We start from the raw sequence: 20,803 nt of genomic DNA, 5'->3' as shown, positions 1-20,803 counted from the left end.
AATCTGGAGAATATAATGGTGGGCTGGTCCCAGTGCTCTTGTTTGTTGCTGTCACACAGTCTGGGTCTCACTGCCAGACAGGAGTGGGGTCACAACAACTTGCATTGGAGTGCTTTGTTGTGAATCTCTCACTGCTGTGGGTTGTTGAAGGATGAGCTGGAGCAGCTGATCTGGGTCTCCATGTGGTGTTTCAGGAGAGGCCATAGATCAGGTCTGGGTTGAAGACATCAGACCATAATGACAGCAGTGACCGAGTTAGCATTTCTGTTTAGGAACCAGTAATGCCCTCAGCAAACTGGGATCACTATTTAAAGCTATACTTGGAGATCAGTGGTGTCAGAGGACAAGTCTCTCCTTTAATCACTGGAACGAGGGGGTGGAATATCTGACTGATCAGGCCTGGGTTGGTATGCGAGGTCTGTTTTAGCCACACTCAGACAGGCAGACTCTCATGTGTACAGCAGAATACAAGAGACTGAGGGTGGTCTGTCCATCTGGTAAAGGGTGGTCAGTAACACTGCAATGGGAGAAAGTGCGGACTGCAGATGCTGGAGATTCGAGTCGAGAGTGTGGTGCTGGAAAGCACAACAGGTCAGGCAGCATCCGAGGAGCAGGAGAGTTGATGCTTCGAGAATAAGCTCTTCTGGATGAAGTGCTTATGCCCAAAATGTCGATTCTCCTGTTCCTTGGATACTGCCTGACTTGCTGTATTTTTCCAGCACCCCAGTCATGAAAGTGCACTTCCCTGACATTGACAACAGTTTTGAGGTCACCATTAGAGTTATAATTCCAGATAATTATTGAATTTGAATTTCACAATTTGCCCTGCCAGGATTCAAAACTACACAGGAGGTTAGTGAGTAAAATTAGGGCGCATGGTATTGGGGGCAAAGTACTAGATTGGATTGAAAATTGGTTGGCTAATAGGAAACAAAGGGTACTGATAAACGGCTCAATTTCAGAATGGCAGGCAGTGACCAGTGGGGTACCACAGGGATCAGTGCTGGGACCGCAGCTTTTTACAATATATGTTAATGATATAGAAGATGGTATCAGCAATGTCATTAGCAAATTTGCTGATGATACAAAGCTGGGTGGCAGAGTGAAATGTGATGAGGATGTTAGGAGATTACAGGGTGACCTGGACAAGTTAAGTGAGTGGGCAGATGCATGGCAGATGCAGTTTAATGTGGATAAATGTATGGTTATCCACTTTGGTGGCAAGAACAGGAAGGCAGACTACTACCTCAATGGAATCAATTTATGTAAAGGGGCAGTACAGAGAGATCTGGGTGTTCTTGTACACCAGTCAATGAAGGTAAGCATGCAGGTACAGCAGGTAGTGAAGAAGGCTAATAGCATGCTGGCCTTCATAACAAGAGGAATTGAGTATAGAAGCAAAGAGGTTCTTCTGCAGCTGTACAGGGCCCTGGTGAGACCACACCTGGAGTACTGTGTGCAATTCTGGTTTCCAAATTTGAGGAAAGATTCTGGCTATTGACGGAGTGCAGCGTAGGTTCATGGGGTCAATTCCTGGAATGGCGGGACTACCTTACATTGAAAGACTGAAGCGACTGGGCTTGTATACCCTTGAGTTTCGAAAACTGAGAGGGAATCTGATTGAGACGTATAAGATTATGAAAGGATTGAACACTCTGGCAGTAGGAAACATATTTCCACTGATGGGTGAGTGCCGAACCAGAGGACACAGCTTAAAAATACGGGGTAGACCATTTAGGACAGAGCTCAGGAGAAACTTCTTCACCCAGAGAGTGGTGGCTGTGTGGAATGCTCTGCCCAGAGGGCAGTGGAGGCCCACTCTCTGGATTCATTTAAGAAAGAGTTGGATAGAGCTCTCAAAGATAGTGGAATCAAGAGTTATGGAAATAAGGCAGGAACAGGATACTGATTAGGAATGATCAGCCATGATTATATTGAATGGCGGTGCAGGCTCGAAGGGCTGAATGGCCTACTCCCGCACCTATTGTCTATTGTCTATCCCCAGAATGCTAGCTTGGTTCCAGATTAATAATATAGTGTTAAAATGATCAATTCTGTTTTTCCACCTTGGCAGGTATTGAATATTCCCACCAGAAGATAGTTGGTTTGTGATGGTGAATACCTCCTTGTCAGGTAAATGGCAAACACCACGGGGCTATCACACAGCCTTGCCAGACACCATTGGAAAGCATCTGTTCCTGCTCTCCCACTCAGGGTGTTTGCAGTTTTATCGGCAGGAGCTGATAAAACCACAGGATTGTGCTGATGTTTCTCGGATATTAAAATCACTGGGACACAATCCACACAGCCTCATGATTGACTAAATCAGGTGCTTTGGGCAGACTTATGAATAGAAAAGGATGGTGTTGGGAAAGCACAGTAGGTCAGGCAGCATCCGAGGAGCAGGAGAGTCGATGTTTCGGGCATAAGCCCTTCATCAGGAATGTGGGAGGTGGGGATGGGGGTGGGGGAAGGGGGCATGTTGTTCTTAGATTTCTGTGGAAATGGAAGTCAGTTAGAGCTTCCTCAGGAAGGACTAATGCCTCATTGTTTCTCTGGCAGGAGTTCGTCAGTGATGGTAAACAGGGGATTCAGAGAATGGGAGTTAGCACCTGCCTTTTATGGACAAGAGGGGAATACCTTGACAGATCCCAAAGCACGATTGATCTGTCTTCTTATAGATAGTTATAATTGTTGCTCACCAACCCTGTCACTTATGTGTGGGGTGTGTGTGTATAGGTATGTGTGTGTCAGTGTTTGAGTGTATGAATGGGTGTGTGTGTGTGTAAGTGTGTGTATGTGTGGATGGGTATGTGTGGGTGGGTGTGTGTGTCAGTGTTTGAATGTATGTATGGGTGTGTGTGTGTCAGTGTGTGCATGGGTGGATGGGCATGTGTGGGTGGGTGGGTGTGAGCATTTGAGAGAGTGAAATGGGTGTGTGTGTCAGTGTGTGTATGGGTGGGTATGTGCACCAGTATGAGCGTGTGTGTCTGTGTATAGATGGGTGTGTATGTGGATGTGAGCATGTGTGACAGTCTGTGTAAATGGCTCAGTTCGTGTTTTGTTTGTTCAACTCAATACACAGCATGTATTTGTACTTGACAGTGTGTCTGTATTGCAGTGTGTCAGTATGTTTGTCTATCTGTGTGTACACCAGTATGCATGCTGATCAGTGACTGTGCATGCACGTAACCCATGTTTGTCGGTGTGTTGTTTGTGTGTGTATGTCCATGGGTGTCTGTCTATTTATATATGACTGTGTATGTACTTGTATATCTGTGGGCCAGTGTCTATGCGTGTGTCTGCATGTGTCAAAGCCTCTATGTGTCTCTGTGGGTGCCCATATTTATGTGTATGTCTGTGTGTGCCCATGTCTGTGTATATGTGTATGTGTGTGTGTGTGTGCGCGCGCGCATGTGTGTCTGTGTCTCTCCACATGTCTGTATGTGTGTCTGCTGTATATATCTGTCTGTGTGACTCTCTCCATCTATTTGGATGTATACCTGCATGCCTTTGTGTGCGCGCGTATGTGAGAGACTGTCTTTGTGTGTCTCTGTCTAAGTGTATGTCTGTGTGTATCTGTCTGTCTCTGTGTCTGTTTGAGTGTCTGTCTGTGTATGTACATGTATGTGTCTCTTTCCAAGTGTCTGCCTATGCCTCTGTGTGTGTCTATAGGTCTGTGTGTGTGTGTGCGTGCACACACGTGTGTTGGCATGTGTGCCTGTGTGTGTGTGTCTCTATGTCTCTGTGTCTGTGTGTGTATGCGCACGTCCGTGTGTCTGTATGTCTGTGTGTATGCACACGTCTGTGTGTCTGTATGTCTCTGTGTCTACGTGTATGTATGCGCATGTCCATAAATCTGTATGTTTGTGTTTGTGTCTGTCTCTGTGTCTATGTGTATGTGCGTATGTGCACGTCCGTGTGTCTATATGTTTGTGTGCGTATGCCTGTGTGCGTGTGTATATGTGCACATCCGTGTGTCTGTATGTCTGTATGTCTCTGTGTTTATGTGTATGTGTGTATGCGCACGTCCGATGGTCTGTGTGTCTGTGTATGTGCACTTCCGTGTGTCTGTATGTCTCTGTGCCTGTGTATGTGTGTATGTGCACTTCCGTGTGTCTGTATGTCTCTGTGTCTGTGTGTATGCGTATGTGCACTTCTGTGTGTCTGTATGTCTCTGTGTCTATGTGTATGCGCACGTCCGTGTGTCTGTATGTCTGTCTGTGTATGTGTGTGCGCATGTCTGTGTGTCTTTATGTCTCTGTGCCTGTGTATGTGCACTTCTGTGTATTTGTATGTCTATGTGTGTATGTGCATATCCGTGTGTCTGTATGTCTCTGTGTCTATGTGTATGTGCATGTGCATGTGCGTGTGTCTGTATGTCTGTGTCTGTGTGTCTTTATGTCTGTGTCTGTGTGTGTATGTGCACTTCTGTGTGTCTGTATGTCTCGGTGTCTGTGTGTATGCGTATGTCTGTGTGTCTGTGTCTGTGTGTATGTGCACGTCCGTGTGTCTGTATGTGTCTATGTGTATGTGTGTATGTGCATGTCCATGTGTCTGTATGTCTCTGTGTCTGTGTGTGTATGTGCATGTCCGTGTGTCTGTATGTCTCTGTGTGTGTGTGTGTGTGTATGTGCATGTCCGTGTGTCTGTATGTCTCTGTGTCTGTGTATGTGCACTTCCGTGTGTCTGTATGTCTGTGTATATGTATGTGCATGTCAGTGTGTCTGTATGCGTCTACGTATGTGTGTATGAGCACCTCTGTGTGTCGGTATGTCTGTGTGTGTGTGTATCTGCATGTCCGTGTGTCTGTATGTCTGTGTGTGTGTGCGCGCGCGCGTGTCTGCATGTCTGTATGTATGTGTGTGTGTGTATGCGCACTTCTGTGTGTCTGTATGTTTCTGTGTCTATGTGTATGTGTGTATGTGCACTTCCGTGTATCTGTATGTCTGTGTGTGTGTATGTGCACTTCTGTGTATCTGTATGTCTCTGTGTGTGTCTTTATGTCTGTGTCTGTGTGTGTATGTGCATGTCCGTGTGTCTGTATGTCTGTGTGTCTGTGTGTGTGTATGTGCGTGTCCGTGTGTCTGTATGTCTCTGTGTGCCTGTGTGTATGTGCACTTCCGTGTGTCTGTACGTCTGTGTGTGTGTATGTGCATGTCCGTGTGTCTGTATGTCTCTGTGTCTGTGTGTGTCAGTGTGTAAGTGCACTTCTGTGTATCTGTTTGCCTCTGTGTCTGTGTGCGTGTGTGTATATGCATGTCCATGTGTCTGTATGTCTCTGTGTCTGTGTGTGTGTGTATGTGCATGTCCGTGTGTCTGTATGTCTGTGTCTGTGTGTGTGTGCGCATGTGCATTTCCGCGTGTCTGTATGTCTCTGTGTCTGTGTGTGTCAGTGTGTATGTGCACGTCCGTGTGTCTGTATGTCTCTGTGTGTGTATGTGCACTTCCGTGTGTGTTGGTATGTCTCTGTGTGTCTGTGTGTGTGTTTGCATATCCGTCTGTCTGTATGTCTGTGTGTGTATGTGTACTTCCGTGTGTCTGTATGTCTCTGTGTGTGTATGAGCACGTCCGTGTGTCTGTATGTCTCTGTGTCTGTGTGTGTGTGTATGTGCACTTCTGTGTGTCTGTATGTCTCTGTGTATGTGCATTTCCATGTGTCTGTATGTCTCTGTGTCTATGTTTGTGCATATCCGTGTGTCTCTATGTCTGTGTGCGTGTATATATTTGCATGTCCGTGTGTCGGTATGTCTCTGTGTCTCAGTGTGTGTGTGCATCTGCATGTCCGTGTGTCTGTATGTCTGTGTGTGTATGTGCACTTCTGTGTGTCTGTATGTCTCTGTGTGTATGTGCACTTCTGTGTGTCTGTATGTCTCTGTTTCTGTGTGTGTGCGCATGTCCTTGTGTCTGTATGTCTCTGTGTCTATGTGTATGTGTGTATGTGCACGTCCATGTGTCTGTATGTCTGTGTGTGTGTGTGCGCATGTCTGTGTGTCTGTATGTCTCTGTGTGCGCATGTCTGTGTGTCTGTATGTATTTGCATGTCTGTGTGTCTGAATGTGTCTCTGTGCATCTGTAGGTGCACTTCCGTGTGTCGGTATGTCTCTGTGTGTGTGTGTGTGTGTATCTGCATGTCCGTGTGTCGGTATATCTCTGTGTGTGTGTATCTGCATGTCCGTGTGTGTGTGTGTGAATGCGCATGTCTGTGTGTCTGTGTGTGTGCGTGTGTGTAGATGCATGTCCGTGTATCTGCATGTCTCTGTGTCTGTGTGTGTGTATATGTGCATGTCCGTGTGTCTGTATGTCTCTGTGTTTGTGTGTGTGTGTGCGCATGTCTGTGTGTCTATATGTCTGTGCATGTGTGTATGTGCATGTCCGTGTGTCTGTATGTGTCTGTGTGTATGTGTATGCGCATGTCCGTGTCTGTATGTCTCTGTGTGTGTGTATGTATGTGTGTGCGCATGTCCGTGTGTCCGTATGTCTCTGTGTCTGTGCGTGTGTGTATGTGCATGTCCATGTCTGTATGTCTCTGTGTCTGTGCATGTGTGTATGCGCATGTCCGTGTCTGTATGTCTCTGTGTGTGTGTGCGCGCTTGTCCGTGTGTCTGTATGTCTCTGTGTCTTTGCACGTCTGTGTGTCTGTATGTCTGTTTGTGTGTGTGTGTGTGCGCGCGTTAGCGCACATGTGTGTCTGTCTGTGTTTCTCCACGCATCTGTATGGGTGTCTGCTGTATATATCTGTCTGTGTGACTCTCTCCACCTATTTGGATGTATAACTGCATGCCTTTGTGTGCGCGTGTATGTGAGAAACTGTCTTTGTGTGTCTCTGTCTAAGTGTATGTCTGTGTGTATCTGTCTGTCTCTGTGCCTGTTTGAGTGTCTGTCTGTGTATGTACATGTATGTGTCTCTTTCCAAGTGTCTGCCTATGCCTCTGTATGTGTCTGTAGGTGTGTGTGTGTGTGTGTGAGAGAGAGAGAGAGAGACTGTAGGTGTGTGTCTCTGTTTGTCGAAGTTTCTGTCTGTGTGTATCTGTCTGTCTGTCTGTCTGTGTATGTACATGTGTATGTCTCTTTCCAAGTATCTGCCTCTGCATATGTCTGTAGGTCTGTGTGTGTGCGTCGCACGCTTGTGTGTGTTGGCATGTGTGTGCACATGTGTGTTTGTCTGTGAGTGTGTGTTTCTCTGTGTGTCTGCATGTCTCTGTGTCTATGTATGTGCGTATGCGTGCATCCATGTGTCTGTATGTCTGCATGTGTGTATGTGTGTGTATGCGCACATCTGTGTGTCTGTACATCTGTGTGTATGTCTCTGTGTGTCAGCCTAAGACCCAGCCCCAGTTGGCTGGCCCAGACGTTGTGAATGATGAGATGGATTGGATGTGGTTTCCACTGTCTGGCCCTCCCTGGGCCTGTGAACAGCTCAGAGGTTGGCCAAGCTGCTAAAGAGAATCAGCTGGATCTCAGCAAGTGCTGTGCACTCAATCCCAGCCAGGAACGTAGTGCCAGGTATTTGCTGGTGCCAGTTTGAAGAGAATTTCTTCTGTACAGGCAGCTTGAAAGGCGAATAGCTCTCAGAGTTGTGTGTGACATCTGTGCAGCACCAAGAGTCATGTTGAACAAAAGCTGACAACCACACTGGAAGCACGAGAACAGAAGTGACAAAAAGTAACTCTCTGTCAGCTGAGAGAACGTTTTTAAAATGAGTAAACAAATATGGTGAGCACAGGGTTTGTGGGTAAGTCTGTCCACAAGGCACGAGTCAGGAGGGTGAGGGAATACTCCCCAAGTGCCTGGATGGGGGCAGCTCCAACAACACTCAAAAAGCTTGACACCATCCAGCACAAAACAGCCCCCATTTGATTGGCACTACATCCACAAACACCCAGTCCCTCCACCACCGGCGCTCAGTAGCAGCAATGTGTACTATCTACAGGATGCACTGCAGAAATTCACCAAAGATCCTCAGACAGCATCTTCCTAACCCACGATCACTTCCATTTAGGACAAGGGCAGCAGATACATGGGAACATCACCCTCTGCAAGTTCCCCTCCAAACCATTCACCATTCTGACTTGCAAATATATTGCTGTTCCTTCACTGTCACTGATTCTAAATCCTAGAACTCCCTCCATAAGGGCATTGTGGGTCTACCTAAAACCAAGTGGACTGCAGCAGTTCAAGGTGGCAGCTCACCACAACCTTCTCAAGGGCAACTAGGGATGGGTAATAAATGTTGGCCCAGCCAGTGATGCTCACATCCCATGAGTGAATAAACAAAAATAGCTTGGTTAATGAGCAACTTGACTGGGGACAAAGACACTGACCCATTGCAATTCCCACCCCGTGTGGCTGCTTTGTTGTGTGGTTTGTCAACTGTCCATTATTAATTTAATCAGAAAACTGTAAATGGCTGACCACACCAGTCTCCTCAAGTACCAAAAGAGAGAGCTCAGAAGAGCCAGGAGGAGACATGACAAGCCTTTGGCAGGCAGGATCAAGGAAGTCCCTTAAGCTTTCTATCGGTATGTCAGGAATAAAAGAATGACTAGGGTAAGATTAGGACCAGTCAAGGACAGTTATGGGAATTTGCATGTGGAGTCCGATGAGATAGGAGAGGCCCTAAATGAATCTTTCTTGTCAGTATTCACACAGCAAAAAGACAATGTTGTTGAGGAGAGTACTGAGATCCGGCTATTAGACAAGATGGAATTGATGTTCATAAGGAGGTAGTGTTAGCAATTCTGCTAAGTGTAAAAATAGATAAATCCCCTGGGCTGGATGGGATTTATCCTAGGATTCTCTGGGAAGCTAGGGAGGAGATTGTAGAGCCTTTGGCTTTGATCTTTATGTTGCCATTGTCAGCATTAATAGTGCCAGAAGACTGGGGGATAGCAAATGTTGTTCCCTTGTTCAAGGAGGGGAGTAGGGATAACCCTGGGAATTATAGACCGGTGAGCCTTACTTTGGTTGTGGGTAAAGTGTTGGAAAAGGTGATAAGAGATAGGGTTTATAATCATCTAGAATGGAATAATTTGATTATGGATAGTCAACATGGTGAAGGTTAGGTCATGCCTCACAAACCTCATTGAGCTCTTTGAGAAGGTGACCATACAGATGGATGAGTAAAGTGGTTGATATGGTGTATATGGATTTCAGTAAGGCGTTTGATAAAGGTTCCCTATGGTAGGATATTGCAGAAAATATGGAGGCATGGGATTGAGGGTGATTTAGCGGTTTAGATCAGAAATTGGCTAGCTGAATGGAGGGTGGTGGTTGATGGGAAATATTCATCCTGGAATTCAGTTACTAATGGTGTACCACAAGGGTAAGTTTTGGGGCCACTGCAGTTTGTCATTTTTATAAATGACCTGGATGAGGGCAGAGAAGGATGGGTTAGTAAATTTGCGGATGACAATAAAGTCAGTGGAGTTGTGGACAGTGCGGAAGGATGTTACAGGTTACAGAGGGACATAGATAAGCTGCAGAGCTGGCTGAGAGTTTAACATGGATAAGTGTGAGGTGATTCACTTTGGAAGGAGTAACAGGAATACAGAGTACTGGGCTAATGGTAAGATTCTTGGTAGTGTAGATGAGCAGAGAGATCTCAGTGTCCAGGTACATAGATCCTTGAAAGTTGCCACCCAGGTTGATAGGATTGTTAAGAAGGCATATGGTGTGTTAGCTTTTATTAGTAGAGGGATTAAGTTTCAGAGCCTTGAGGTCATATTTCAGCTGTACAAAACTCTGGTGTGGGCGCACTTGGAGTATTACATACAGTTCTGGTCACCACATTATAGGAAGGATGTGAAAGCTTTGGAAAGGGTTCAGAGGAGATTTACCAGGATGTTGCCTGGTATGGAGGGAATGTCTTATGAGGAAAGGCTGAGGGACTTGAGGCGGTTTTCATTAGAGAGAAGAAGGTTAAGAGGTGACTTAGCAGAGACATACAAGATGATCAGAGGATTAGATAGGGTGAACAGTGAAAGCCTTTTTCCTTGGATGGTGATGGCTAGCACGAGGGGACATAGCTTTAAACTGAGGGGTGATAGACAGAGGACAGATGTAAGAGGTAGTTTATTTACTCAGAGTAGTAGGGGTGTGAATGCCCTGCCTGCAACAGTAGTGGACACACAACTGTTAGGGCATTTAAATGGTCATTGTATAGGCATATGGATGAAAATGGAATAGTGTAGGTTAGATGGGGTTCAGATTGGTTCCGCAGGTCATCTCAACATCGAGGGCCGAAGGGCCTGTACTACGCTGTAATGTTCTGTGTTTTATGTTCTATACTTCATGTCAAAGGCACATGGGACACTGGTGGGATCACACTTCAATAACAAACACCAGTCCTCAGGAGAGTCATAGAGGACTACAGAACAGAAAGAGCCCCTTCAGCCCATCAGTTACTGAACTTTCTCCTTCAAAGATGGACCTGGCTCTCGGCTGAGAGCCCAATTTGTATCCAAATCACATTGATAGAGAATACTGTTCATGCAGCTTACACAACAAAAGCTCCATTTCATGCAGGATATTCTACAGAAAGGGTTGTCCAATGAAAGCACAATGAAGCATTGGGTAAGAGGAACCAGGCTTTAATCTCACTGAAATACTGTTCCATAAACTTACAATCTAATGCTAAGGTATGCTCCATGTACCTCTCTGGATGTGTTTCTAACATTCACATGGCTAGACGTCAGGCTCCTGCCACCCTCTCCATGAGCTTCTCTCTGTCCCCAACTCTACACACACTCTGCTACTTATACCTAATGGAGCAGATCCATGCTATCACCACATAGTTGCTCTGGTGTTCTAAAGTCCTTACATAACACCTTCTCCAAATCTGGAGGTAAAGTTGCCTTCTTTGTTGGAACAGCAATAATGCATTTGAGTGGGGGAGCAAGCTGGAGGGGCCGAATGGCCTCCTCCTGCACCTATTGTTTCCGGTCTTATGGATTCCAAGCTGACGTTTATAAATATGCCTTATAACAGAACAATGGAGAACAGGTCAATACATAAATGGAACAAGTTTCTTTATATTGTGAAGAGTTAACTATGGGCAAACAATGTCCCTCTATTTTTGGTGAATTCACAAGATTACCCACTCCAGATGCAAATGATGGAGAAAATTTACAAACATTCCCATATATTCCTATATCTGGTACATCTCTGAACCCCGCACATTGTAGTATTTAGATTTACTATGTCATTGCCAGTGATATAAAGGAAGGCCAAGAAAACAGTTTTTCCCATTCCCTCTGTGGGGCCTGTTAGTCTTAAACACAATCTCATGGATGTGAGATTAAAGCAACCCAACAAGACTATAGTCTCTCTTTATCTTTCAGACTCTCTCTCTCTCTTTATTTCTCTCTCTCTATTTACTTAGAATCATAGAGATGTACAGCATGGAAACAGACCCTTCGGTCCAACCCTTCCATGCCGACCAGATATCCCAACCCAATCCCTGACCCCAGGGAAAATACTTTGTCTATTTACTGAATGTGTGGAACTTCTTTACACAGAGGCTGGGTTGGTATTTATATTCAAAGCTGAGATAGACAGATTTTTATTCAGGAAGGGAATCGAGAGGTATGGGGAAAAGTGGGGAAAGTGGAGTTGAAGATGATCAGACCAGCAATGATCTGATTGAATGGTGGAACAGATTCGATGGGCTGAATGGCCTACTTAGCATCATTGAATCCCTACAGTGTGGAAGCTAGCCACTTGGCCCATCCAGACCACACTGACCCTCCAGAGAGCATCCCATCCAGAGCCATCCTCCTCAACCCTGCACTTCTCATGGCCAATCCAATCTTTGGACTGAGGGAGATATAGTTTGCAGCGATGAACATAGAACATAGAACATAGAAGAATACAGCGCAGTACAGGCCCTTTGGCCCTCGATGTTGCGCCGATCCAAGCCCACCTAACCTACACTAGCCCACTATCCTCCATATGCCTATCCAATGCCCGCTTAAATGCCCATAAAGAGGGAGAGTCCACCACTACTACTGGCAGGGCATTCCATGAACTCACGATTCGCTGAGTAAAGAACCTACCCCTAACATCTGTCCTATACCTACCACCCCTTAATCTCAAGCTATGCCCCCTCGTAATAGCTGACTCCATACGTGGAAAAAGGTTCTCACGGTCAACCCTATCTATACCCCTAATCATCTTGTAATACAGGGAGCTGCTGGCGCCTCAGTTTTGGTGAAGAACCAGAACGGGGCATGTGTATCACTGCTGACCGTGAGCTGGCAGAGGAGGTGACAGCTGGAGAGAACACCTCGGTGCTCAGCTTCCCCTTTCTGCTCGACTGCACGCACACATTCCCAATCAGAACCAAGTACAGAGATTGCTGGAAAAGCTCAACGGGTCCAGCTGCATCTGTGGAGAGAAATCAGAGTTAACGTTTCGGTTTCGGTGACCCTTCCTCAGAATACATTCCCAATGTCTGCTTCAGCTGTTTCATTCCAGTTGCACCAAGAATTTTTATAGATGATCAAAGAACTCACTTTGTACGAAGGGAAGCAGTTTTTTTCTCCATTGTTTCTCTGATTTTGTGGATGTAGCAGGGTATTTACACACTCAGTCACAATCATAAATAATTCATTTTTAAAGTGGGATAATGGGATTCTATTTATAAAGCAACAATTAATGCAATATTATCAGCTGTTCCGGTCCGGTAATAGGTCCTAACGTTTCCACTCATTCTCCAAGGTGCAGGTGCAGTCAAACCCAAGGCCACTTGGTATTTTCCATGACCAAAATATCACTTGACAATCTCATCATCAATACCAGCCAATCACACAGCCCATACCCACAATACCAGCCAATCACACAGCCCATACCCACAATACCAGCCAATCACACAGCCCATACCCACAATACCAGCCAATCACACAGCCCATACCCACAATACCAGCCAATCACACAGCCCATACCCACAATATTACAAATCACACTCCACCAGGTTATAGTCCAACAGGTTCATTTGGAAGCACAAACTTTTGGATCAGGTGAACTTTGTCCACCCAGTCCAACACCAGCACCTCCACATCGTGGCATAGCCTCTATACCAGCCAATCACACAACTCCTTCTATAGCTCAGTCCCAACCCTCAGAAACATGCAGGTCCATGGCCTCTTCCATCGCCAGGTCCATGGCCACATGACGCCTGGAGGAAGAGCGTCTCATCTTCTGCCTAGGAACCCTCCAACCACAAGGGATGAACTCAGATTTCTCCAGTTTCCTCATTTCCCCTCCCCCCACCTTATCTCAGTCCCAAACTCCGGATTCAGCACCGCCCTCTTGATCTGCAATCTTCTTCCCGTTCTCTCCGCCCCCACCCTCTCTCCGGCCTATCACCCTCACCCTCACCTCCTTCCACCTATCGGATTCCCAGCACCCCTCCCCAAATTCCCTCCCCTCTACCTTTTATCTCAGCCCGCTTGGCACACCAGCCTCATTCCTGAAGGAGGGCTTATGCCCGAAACGTCGATTCTCCTGCTCCTCGGATGCTGCCTGGCCTGCTGTGTTTTTCCAGCACCACATTTTTCAACTCTGGTACTCCAGCATCTGCAGTCCTCACGTTCTTCTAGTTGATCTTAACCTACTGCGAATCCTCTTGCAAGGATGCCTATCTTGAAGAAGCTCTCCTCCTCCCTCTACACACTTCCATCACGAAGGCCTCCAAGCCCTCGCTTCTTCCTCTCCAGCCGACCCAACCAGTACCCTTCCACTGACACCCTCCTTCGACTGACTGAACTGGTCCTCACTCTTAACAACTTCTATTTCCAATCCTCCCACTTCCTCCAAACCAAAGGAGTAGCCATTGGCACCCGCATGGGCCCCAGCTATGCCTGCCTATTCATCGGATATGTGGAACAGTCCATCTTCCGCAGCTACACTGGCACCACTCCCCACCTTTTCCTCCGCTACATCGGTGATTGTATTGGCGCTACCTCGTGCTCCCACGAGGAGGTTGAACAGTTCATCCACTTTACTAACATCTTCCACCCCGACCTCAAATTTACCTGGAATGTCTCAGACTCCTCCCTCCCCTTCCTAGGCCTCTCCATTTCTATCTTGGGCGACCGACTCAGCACAGACATTTACTACAAACCAACTGACTCCCACAGCTACCTAGATTACACCTCCTCCCACCCTGCCCCCTGTAAAAACACCATCCCATATTCCCAATTCCTCCGCCTCCGCTCCCAGGAGAACCAATTCCATTACTGAACAACTCAAATGGCCTCCTTCTTCAAAGACCGCAATTTCCCCTCCGACGTGGATGACGATGCTCTCCACCACATCTCCTCCACTTCCCACTCCTCAGTCCTTGAACCCCGCCCCTCCAATCACCACCAGGACAGAATCCCACTCGTCGTCACCCACCACCCCACCAACATCCGAATACATCGTATCATCCTCCGTCATTTCCACCATCTCCAAACAGACCCCACCACCAGGGATATATTTCCCTCCCCACCCCTATCAGCATTCTGGAGAGACCACTCCCTCCGTGACTCCCTCGTCAGGTCCACACCCCCCACCAACCCAACCTCCGCTCCCGGCACCTTCCTTTGCAACCGCAAGAAAGGCAAAACTTGCGCCCAACCTTCCCCCCTCACCTCCCTCCAAGGCCCCAATGGATCCTTCCATATCCGTCACAAATTCACCTGCACCTCCACACACATCATTTACTGCATCTGCTGCGGCCTCCTCTACATTGGGGAGACAGGCCTCCTACTTGCGGAACGTTTCAGAGAACACATCTGGGACACCCGCACCAACCAACCCAACCGCCCCGTGGATGAACACTTTAACTCCCCCTCCCACTCCACCAAGGACATGCAGGTCCTTGGCCTCCTCCATCACCAGACCCTGGCCACATGACGCCTGGAGAAAGAGCGCCTCATCTTCCGCCTAGGAACCCTCCAACCACAAGGGATGAATGTAGATTTCTCCAGTTTCCTCATTTCCCCTCCCCCCACCTTATCTCAGTCCCAACCCTCGGATTCAGCACCGCCTTCTTGACCTGCAATCTTCTTCCCGACCTCTCTGCCCCCACCCCTTCTCTGGCCTATCACCCTCACCTTAACTACCTTCCACCTATCGTATTCCCAGCACCCCTCCCCCTACCCTTTATCTCAGCCTGCTTGGCACACCAGCCTCATTCCTGAAGAAGGGCTTATGCCCGAAACATCGATTCTCCTGCTCCTCGGATGCTGCCTGGCCTGCTGTGTTTTTCCAGCACCACATTTTTAACCCCTTCTATACCAGCCAATCACATAGCCCCCTCAATACTAATCAATCATGTGGTCCCCTTAATTTCAGCCAATCACACCCAGTACCAGCCAATTACAAAGCACCCTCCTCCGCAGGGAGTGGAGTGCATCATTTCTCCCTCCAACTCTATTTTGATTTAGTCCCTACCCTCCCCTTCACTGTTTTGATCACACAGCACTGCCCTTTGATGTGAAGGGCAGTGTTTGTCACTGGCCACCCGGGTGTTTTCCTATCTTCCTGGTGGTGGAAATTGAATAAAGATTGGTGCACTTTGTGTCTTCCACTGTGTCTCACACCTGCACACACACACCATGGGTGCTGGGGAAAAAATAAGCACTACCGCACTTAGGTGGTAGTGTGGGGGTTTAAGAAAAAAGATTAAAAAAAAAGATAAACAGGGGATCACCTGGTTAAAAAAAAAGAAAAAAAAACAAAAAAAAAAAAAACAAAGCACCCTCCAGGGCCGCGGCGGCGAGGGTGACCAGGGTCGGGGACGTGCTGGGTGCCGGGGGCCTGGGCTGGACGCTGCCGCAGGACATAGCAGGCAGGGCAGCGGTAGACGTCCAGTACGTGGCCACCGCCATCCGACGCCTTAAAACGGCGGTGCTCGGACCCGACGTAGTGCACCAGTTGGAGGACGCTCAGGTGTGCGGTGGGATCCCGTCCGCGGTCACCCCAGCCCGGACGGAATTTCACATTGGCCCCAGGGTCCCGTACTTCCCGCGGGAGCCTGTGCCCCACAACCTGAGCCGCCTCCGGAATTTTAATTTTGTTTCTTTCAAGGATGTGAAAAGGTGGGCCCTGCATAGACTGCTGCTGCTCACCGTCCACCTCTTCTCCCTCATCCACCGTCCGGACACGCCTTGACGTGCCCATTTGCCACCGGGCGGTGGGGATCCCCAGTGGAGGGCTCTCTACGCGGGAGTCCTCCCCCTTTCTCTCGGGGATCTGGGGTGGAGGGTGCTGCACGCAGCAGTCCCCTGCAACCACAGATTGCGGTGGTTCATGGACTCCCAGCCCAACTGCTTGGTCTGTGGCGCTGTGGAGTCCGTGGACCACGTATATATTGGGTGTGGGCGTTTGCACTCCCTTTTTGATTTCCTGAAAATCCTCCTCCTCTGCTTTTGGCTGCACTTCAGTCCCACGCTCCTGATCTTCGGGCACCTGGTACGGAGGAAGGAGGGCAGGTCTGAAGACCTCCGTGTGGGTCTGCTCCTGGGCCTGGCCAAACTGGTCATCAACAGGTCCAGGCAGCGGGCCGTGGAGGGGGTCGTTAGGGCCGACTGCCTGCCCCTCTTCCGCGGTTAGAGCCCAGGTGTCCTTGGAGAAGGAGCACGCGGTGTCGACCAACACCCTGGAGTTGTTCAGGGAGAGGTGGGCGCCGCAGGGAGTGGAGTGCATTATTTCCCCCTCCAACTCTATTTTGATTTAGTCCCTACCCTCCCCTTCACTGTTTTGATCACACAGCACTGCCCTTTGATGTGAAGGGCAGTGTTTGTCACTGGCCACCCTGGTGTTTTCCTATCTTCCTGGTGGTGGAATTTGAATAAAGATTCGTGCACTTTGTGTAAAAAAAAAACAAAAAAAAAGGAAGAAAAGAAAAAGAAAAAAAAATAAAGCACCCTCCACAATACCAATCATGTAGCCTTCCACCCACAATAGCAGCCAATCAGAAAGTCCACTCCACCTCAATCCAAACCAATTAAAAAGCCCATGCCTCTCAATACCAGCCAATGACACAGCCTATCCCCACTTAATATCAGCCAATCACACAGAACACCCAAAACTAGCCAATCATGTACACCCCTCAGTATCATCCAATGACACAGCACACTGCTCAGTACCAGCTAATCACAACGTACATCAGTCCAAGCCTATTGGCACAGTGGGCCTGTCCCTTCCTGACTCAGTTCGACTGTGACCAGATCCAGTGATTCCTCTTGTTTCTGTTAAAAATCTAACAGGACTAGACAGGATATGTTCGAGAAGGATGTTCCTGATGACGAGAGAGTCCAAAACCGAGGATGATGGCCTATAGATACAGGGTGGGCCATTCAGGACTGAGCTGAGGAGAAATGTCTTCACCCAGAGAGAGGAGGGGTGGGGGGGGTGGGAGGCTGTGGAATTCTCTGCCACAGAAAACAGTTGAAGCCAAAACATTGAATGATTTGAGGTAGGACTTAGAAGCAGTGTTTAGGGCTAAAGGGATCAAAGGGTATGGGGAGAAAGCAGGAACAGGGGACTGAGTTGGATGATCTGCCATGATCACACTGAAGGAAGGAACAGATTCGATGGGCCGAATGGCTTACTCCCACTCTGAGTTTCTATGTTTCACAATATCACTGAACAGGGTGATTAGGAAAAATTTAGCAGCATCAGCCAATCGCACAGAGGATCATAGCTACAAATGCAAACTTGGACAATGCTGGAAATCTGAGGGAAGCTGAAATTTCTGGAGGTAGGTGTTCCATGAGAGAGTGGAGTAAATGGGCTGGAATCTTCCCAACCTGAGAAGGGGTAGAGATGTCATTGGGTGGAGTGGGGGGGGGGGGGGGGGGTGGGGAGGGGGGAGGGCAGGAGGTCTCCAAAGGAACCAAGTTGAAGGTGGGAAGGTCTTTGCATCCTGATAAAAACAAGGACTGCAGATGCTGGAAACCAGGGTCTAGATCAGAGTGGTGCTGGAAAAGCACAGGCAGCATCCGAGGAGCAGGAAAATCAAGGTTTCGGGCAAAAGTCCTTCATCAGGAATAGAGCCTCATACCAATGGGGAATCTCAAGGAATTCATTAAGGAGAACTCAAGGTCTCTTCATAGTATTGCCGTGATAATCCTATTCCGACAGGCGGGAACACTGGCTACCTCTTCCCGACTGGTGAAAGAGAGTATCCTGATTGTAGGGTGGCCATGGGCAGAGGACGGAGAGAGGGAAGAGGGAGGGAGGGAGCTGCTGTGGGCAGCAACAGAGAGACCTGGGGAGTTGCTGACACAAATATTCAGAAAGCGTGATGAGGCTGTTTTGAAAACAGAAGCAGATGTGGGGGCGGGTGATTGAGGTGGAGGTAAATAGATTCTCGTCAGGCAGAGAAACCAAAGGTTATTGGGAATGTGAAACTCGAAGGATGAACAGACCAGCCATGGTCTTGCTGAAAGACTGGAGGGGCCGAATGGCCTGCTCCTGCACTTACTGTATATGTTCCTTTGTTTATTCTTGGCGTCATGAACAGTAGCGCAGAGTGCTGAAGGGCATTAGAATACGAAAAAACCTCATTGCTTAGGTCCCAGCTGGAGACCTCTGTCCCAATGTGAGCATCACACTGTAGGGGCACAGAGTTGTAGAGATGTACAGCATGGAAACAGACCCTTCGGTCCAACTCGTCCATGCCGAGCAGATATCCCAACCCAATCTAGTCCCATTTGCCAGCATTTGTCCCATATCTCTCTAAATCCTTCCTATCCGTATACCCATCCAGATTCCTTCGAAATGCTGTAATTGTACCAGCCTCCACCACTTCCTCTGGCAGCCCATTCCTTACCCGCACCACCCTCTGTGTGAAAAAGTTGCCCCTTGGGTTCCCTTTATATCTTATCCCTCTCACTCACAACCGATGCCCTCCAGCTCTGGACTCCTGCACCTGGAGAAAAGACCTAGAATAGGAAGGGTATTGAGCCACTGGGGAATCCGAGAGTGATACAGCACAGAGCAGTAGCATTCAGCACATTGTGGCGGTACTAGCTCATTGGTAGAGCATTCCAAATCAGTTCCCCTCTCTTTCCCCGTTTCCCTGCATCTGTGGAAATGGGATTTCCTTCAAATATTTACATTTCCTTTGGAGGTTTGAGGCAACACGTTCCAGTTTACAACCCAGGATTAGGGGGGAGGGGGGCAGAAACATTTCCTGGTGTCACCCATGGTCGTTGCGCCAATAGCCTTCAGTCTGTGACCTCTGATGGGTCTGTAATGAGTTTGACAATTGGAGGCACCATTATTACTCACTCACAGCCCATCTCTGACATCAAGGTGGTAGTGTAATAGTCATGTGATTGTAATCCAGGCCCTCAGCCTAATGTTCTGGGGACATCAGCTTGAACCCACCATGACATGTGGCAAAGTTTGAATTCAATAAAAAGCCGGTCTAAGGACAGTAACTATTGTCTAATGTTTGACAATAGGATTAGCCTCTGCACATCCCATGATTAATGAAATAAACGGACCTGAACGTGATCAGATTTGGAAGGTAATAGAGCTGTTTAAAGTTGACATTGGAGTGGAATTGTTCTGGAATTTCTAGGAATCAAAGACTAATCTCCACCAGCAAAACGCTCATTGGGAGCAATAAAACTGAAATTTCCCAGCCCCTGAAAACCATGACCATTGTTGAGAAAGTTGGGAAAGTTGTTTGAGATTTCCAGTGATGATATTCTTGACTTTGGGAGCAGGAGTCCTGTCTTCCAGCTAAGTGTTGCATGGTGAGGCACAGTTCTTGTGAGAGAATGCTGAGAGAGACCTATTTTTATGGATTATCACTAACGGACAATGTTATTATTACCTCATTAATGTCCAGTTTCTCATTCTCCCAGCCACCAGATGGAAACCAGGCACCGAGAATTCCCAAACTGGAAGCCTGAACAGGAACCTATCGACCCCCACTTGATCCTGGGGACCTCTAATCCTGGGCACTGACATCTCAGGTTCTGGATTAGTGGTGCTGGAAGAGCGCAGCAGTTCAGGCAGCTTCCAAGGAGCTTCAAAATTGACGTTTCGGGCAAAAGCCCTTCATCAGGATGGACCACACACACCCAATGCCCAAGGAGCCAGGCATCTGTCACATACCAACCTCACCACATCGTCTTGGCACAACTCTGATACACACACACACACACACACACACGGTAATATACACAGACAGAAACATACACACGTGCATAAACACACACACAGACACAAACACAGACACACGCACAAACACACACACAGACACAAGCACAGACACTCGCACAAACACACACGCACATACATACACACACACACACACACACATGCACACACAAGCACAGACAGACACACGGACACAGGCATACACACATACATACACACAGCACGGTTCTGCACTCCAGTCCCCTCTTGTTGTGAGGCTGCTGTGGTGAGAAGACTGTATCCTCCCCTGCTCATGGTGATTCTGGGCTCCTCACTTGCTCTCTGGATGTTCACTCACCTTGCACCCACTTCCATGTTCACAGCATCATTGCCTTGCTTTGCCCTCTCAGCCAGAGGCCTTGCCTTTCAGCGTAGACACAAGACCAGGCCGGTGGGGGTGGGGGGTGGGGGGGGGGGTGGGGTGCAGTCTGTGAGATGGCATTGTGCGACATCAGGCCCACACCCACACCATCTGCTGCAGCAGCTTATCCCGCACACTCCCAGCACCATGCCTCCAAGTGTTGTCTTCAACCAAAGCAAGGGAGACGGCCTTTCCCAGGAATTCAGGAGAGCCAGGGGCAGAGGTGTGGGTAGT

At 48.1% G+C, this 20,803-nt stretch overlaps 1 protein-coding gene across 1 annotated transcript; it reads left to right on the top strand.

Annotated features, from left to right (window-relative positions):
- The first annotated feature begins 5,003 nt into the window (after positions 1-5,003).
- On the top strand, positions 5,004-19,919 carry LOC148145069 (uncharacterized). Its single transcript, XM_087973385.1, has 6 exons — positions 5,004-5,115; positions 5,207-5,359; positions 5,574-5,874; positions 5,921-6,010; positions 6,267-6,567; positions 19,872-19,919. The coding sequence occupies exons 1-6, from the start codon at positions 5,004-5,006 to the stop codon at positions 19,917-19,919; spliced, it is 1,005 nt and encodes a 334-aa protein (XP_087829511.1).
- The last annotated feature ends 884 nt before the right edge of the window (positions 19,920-20,803 follow it).

The sequence above is a fragment of the Chiloscyllium plagiosum genome, unplaced genomic scaffold (assembly GCF_037043375.1).
Source record: "Chiloscyllium plagiosum isolate Xiang-an unplaced genomic scaffold, Cpla_swu_hap1 HiC_scaffold_26, whole genome shotgun sequence".
Lineage (NCBI taxonomy): Eukaryota > Metazoa > Chordata > Chondrichthyes > Orectolobiformes > Hemiscylliidae > Chiloscyllium > Chiloscyllium plagiosum.
This window is presented reverse-complemented; position numbering and strand designations above follow the sequence as displayed.

What these genes read in the sequence shown, in the direction of transcription:
- LOC148145069 (XM_087973385.1), top strand. Translation starts at nt 5,004, where the DNA reads ATGTCTGTGTCTGTGTGTGTATGTGCATGTCCGTGTGTCTGTATGTCT. An exon ending in CTCTGTGTGCCTGTGTGTAT is followed by an intron (nt 5,116 to 5,206) that starts GTGCACTTCCGT and finishes TCAGTGTGTAAG; the next exon opens with TGCACTTCTGTGTATCTGTT. An exon ending in GTGTGTGCGCATGTGCATTT is followed by an intron (nt 5,360 to 5,573) that starts CCGCGTGTCTGT and finishes ATGAGCACGTCC; the next exon opens with GTGTGTCTGTATGTCTCTGT.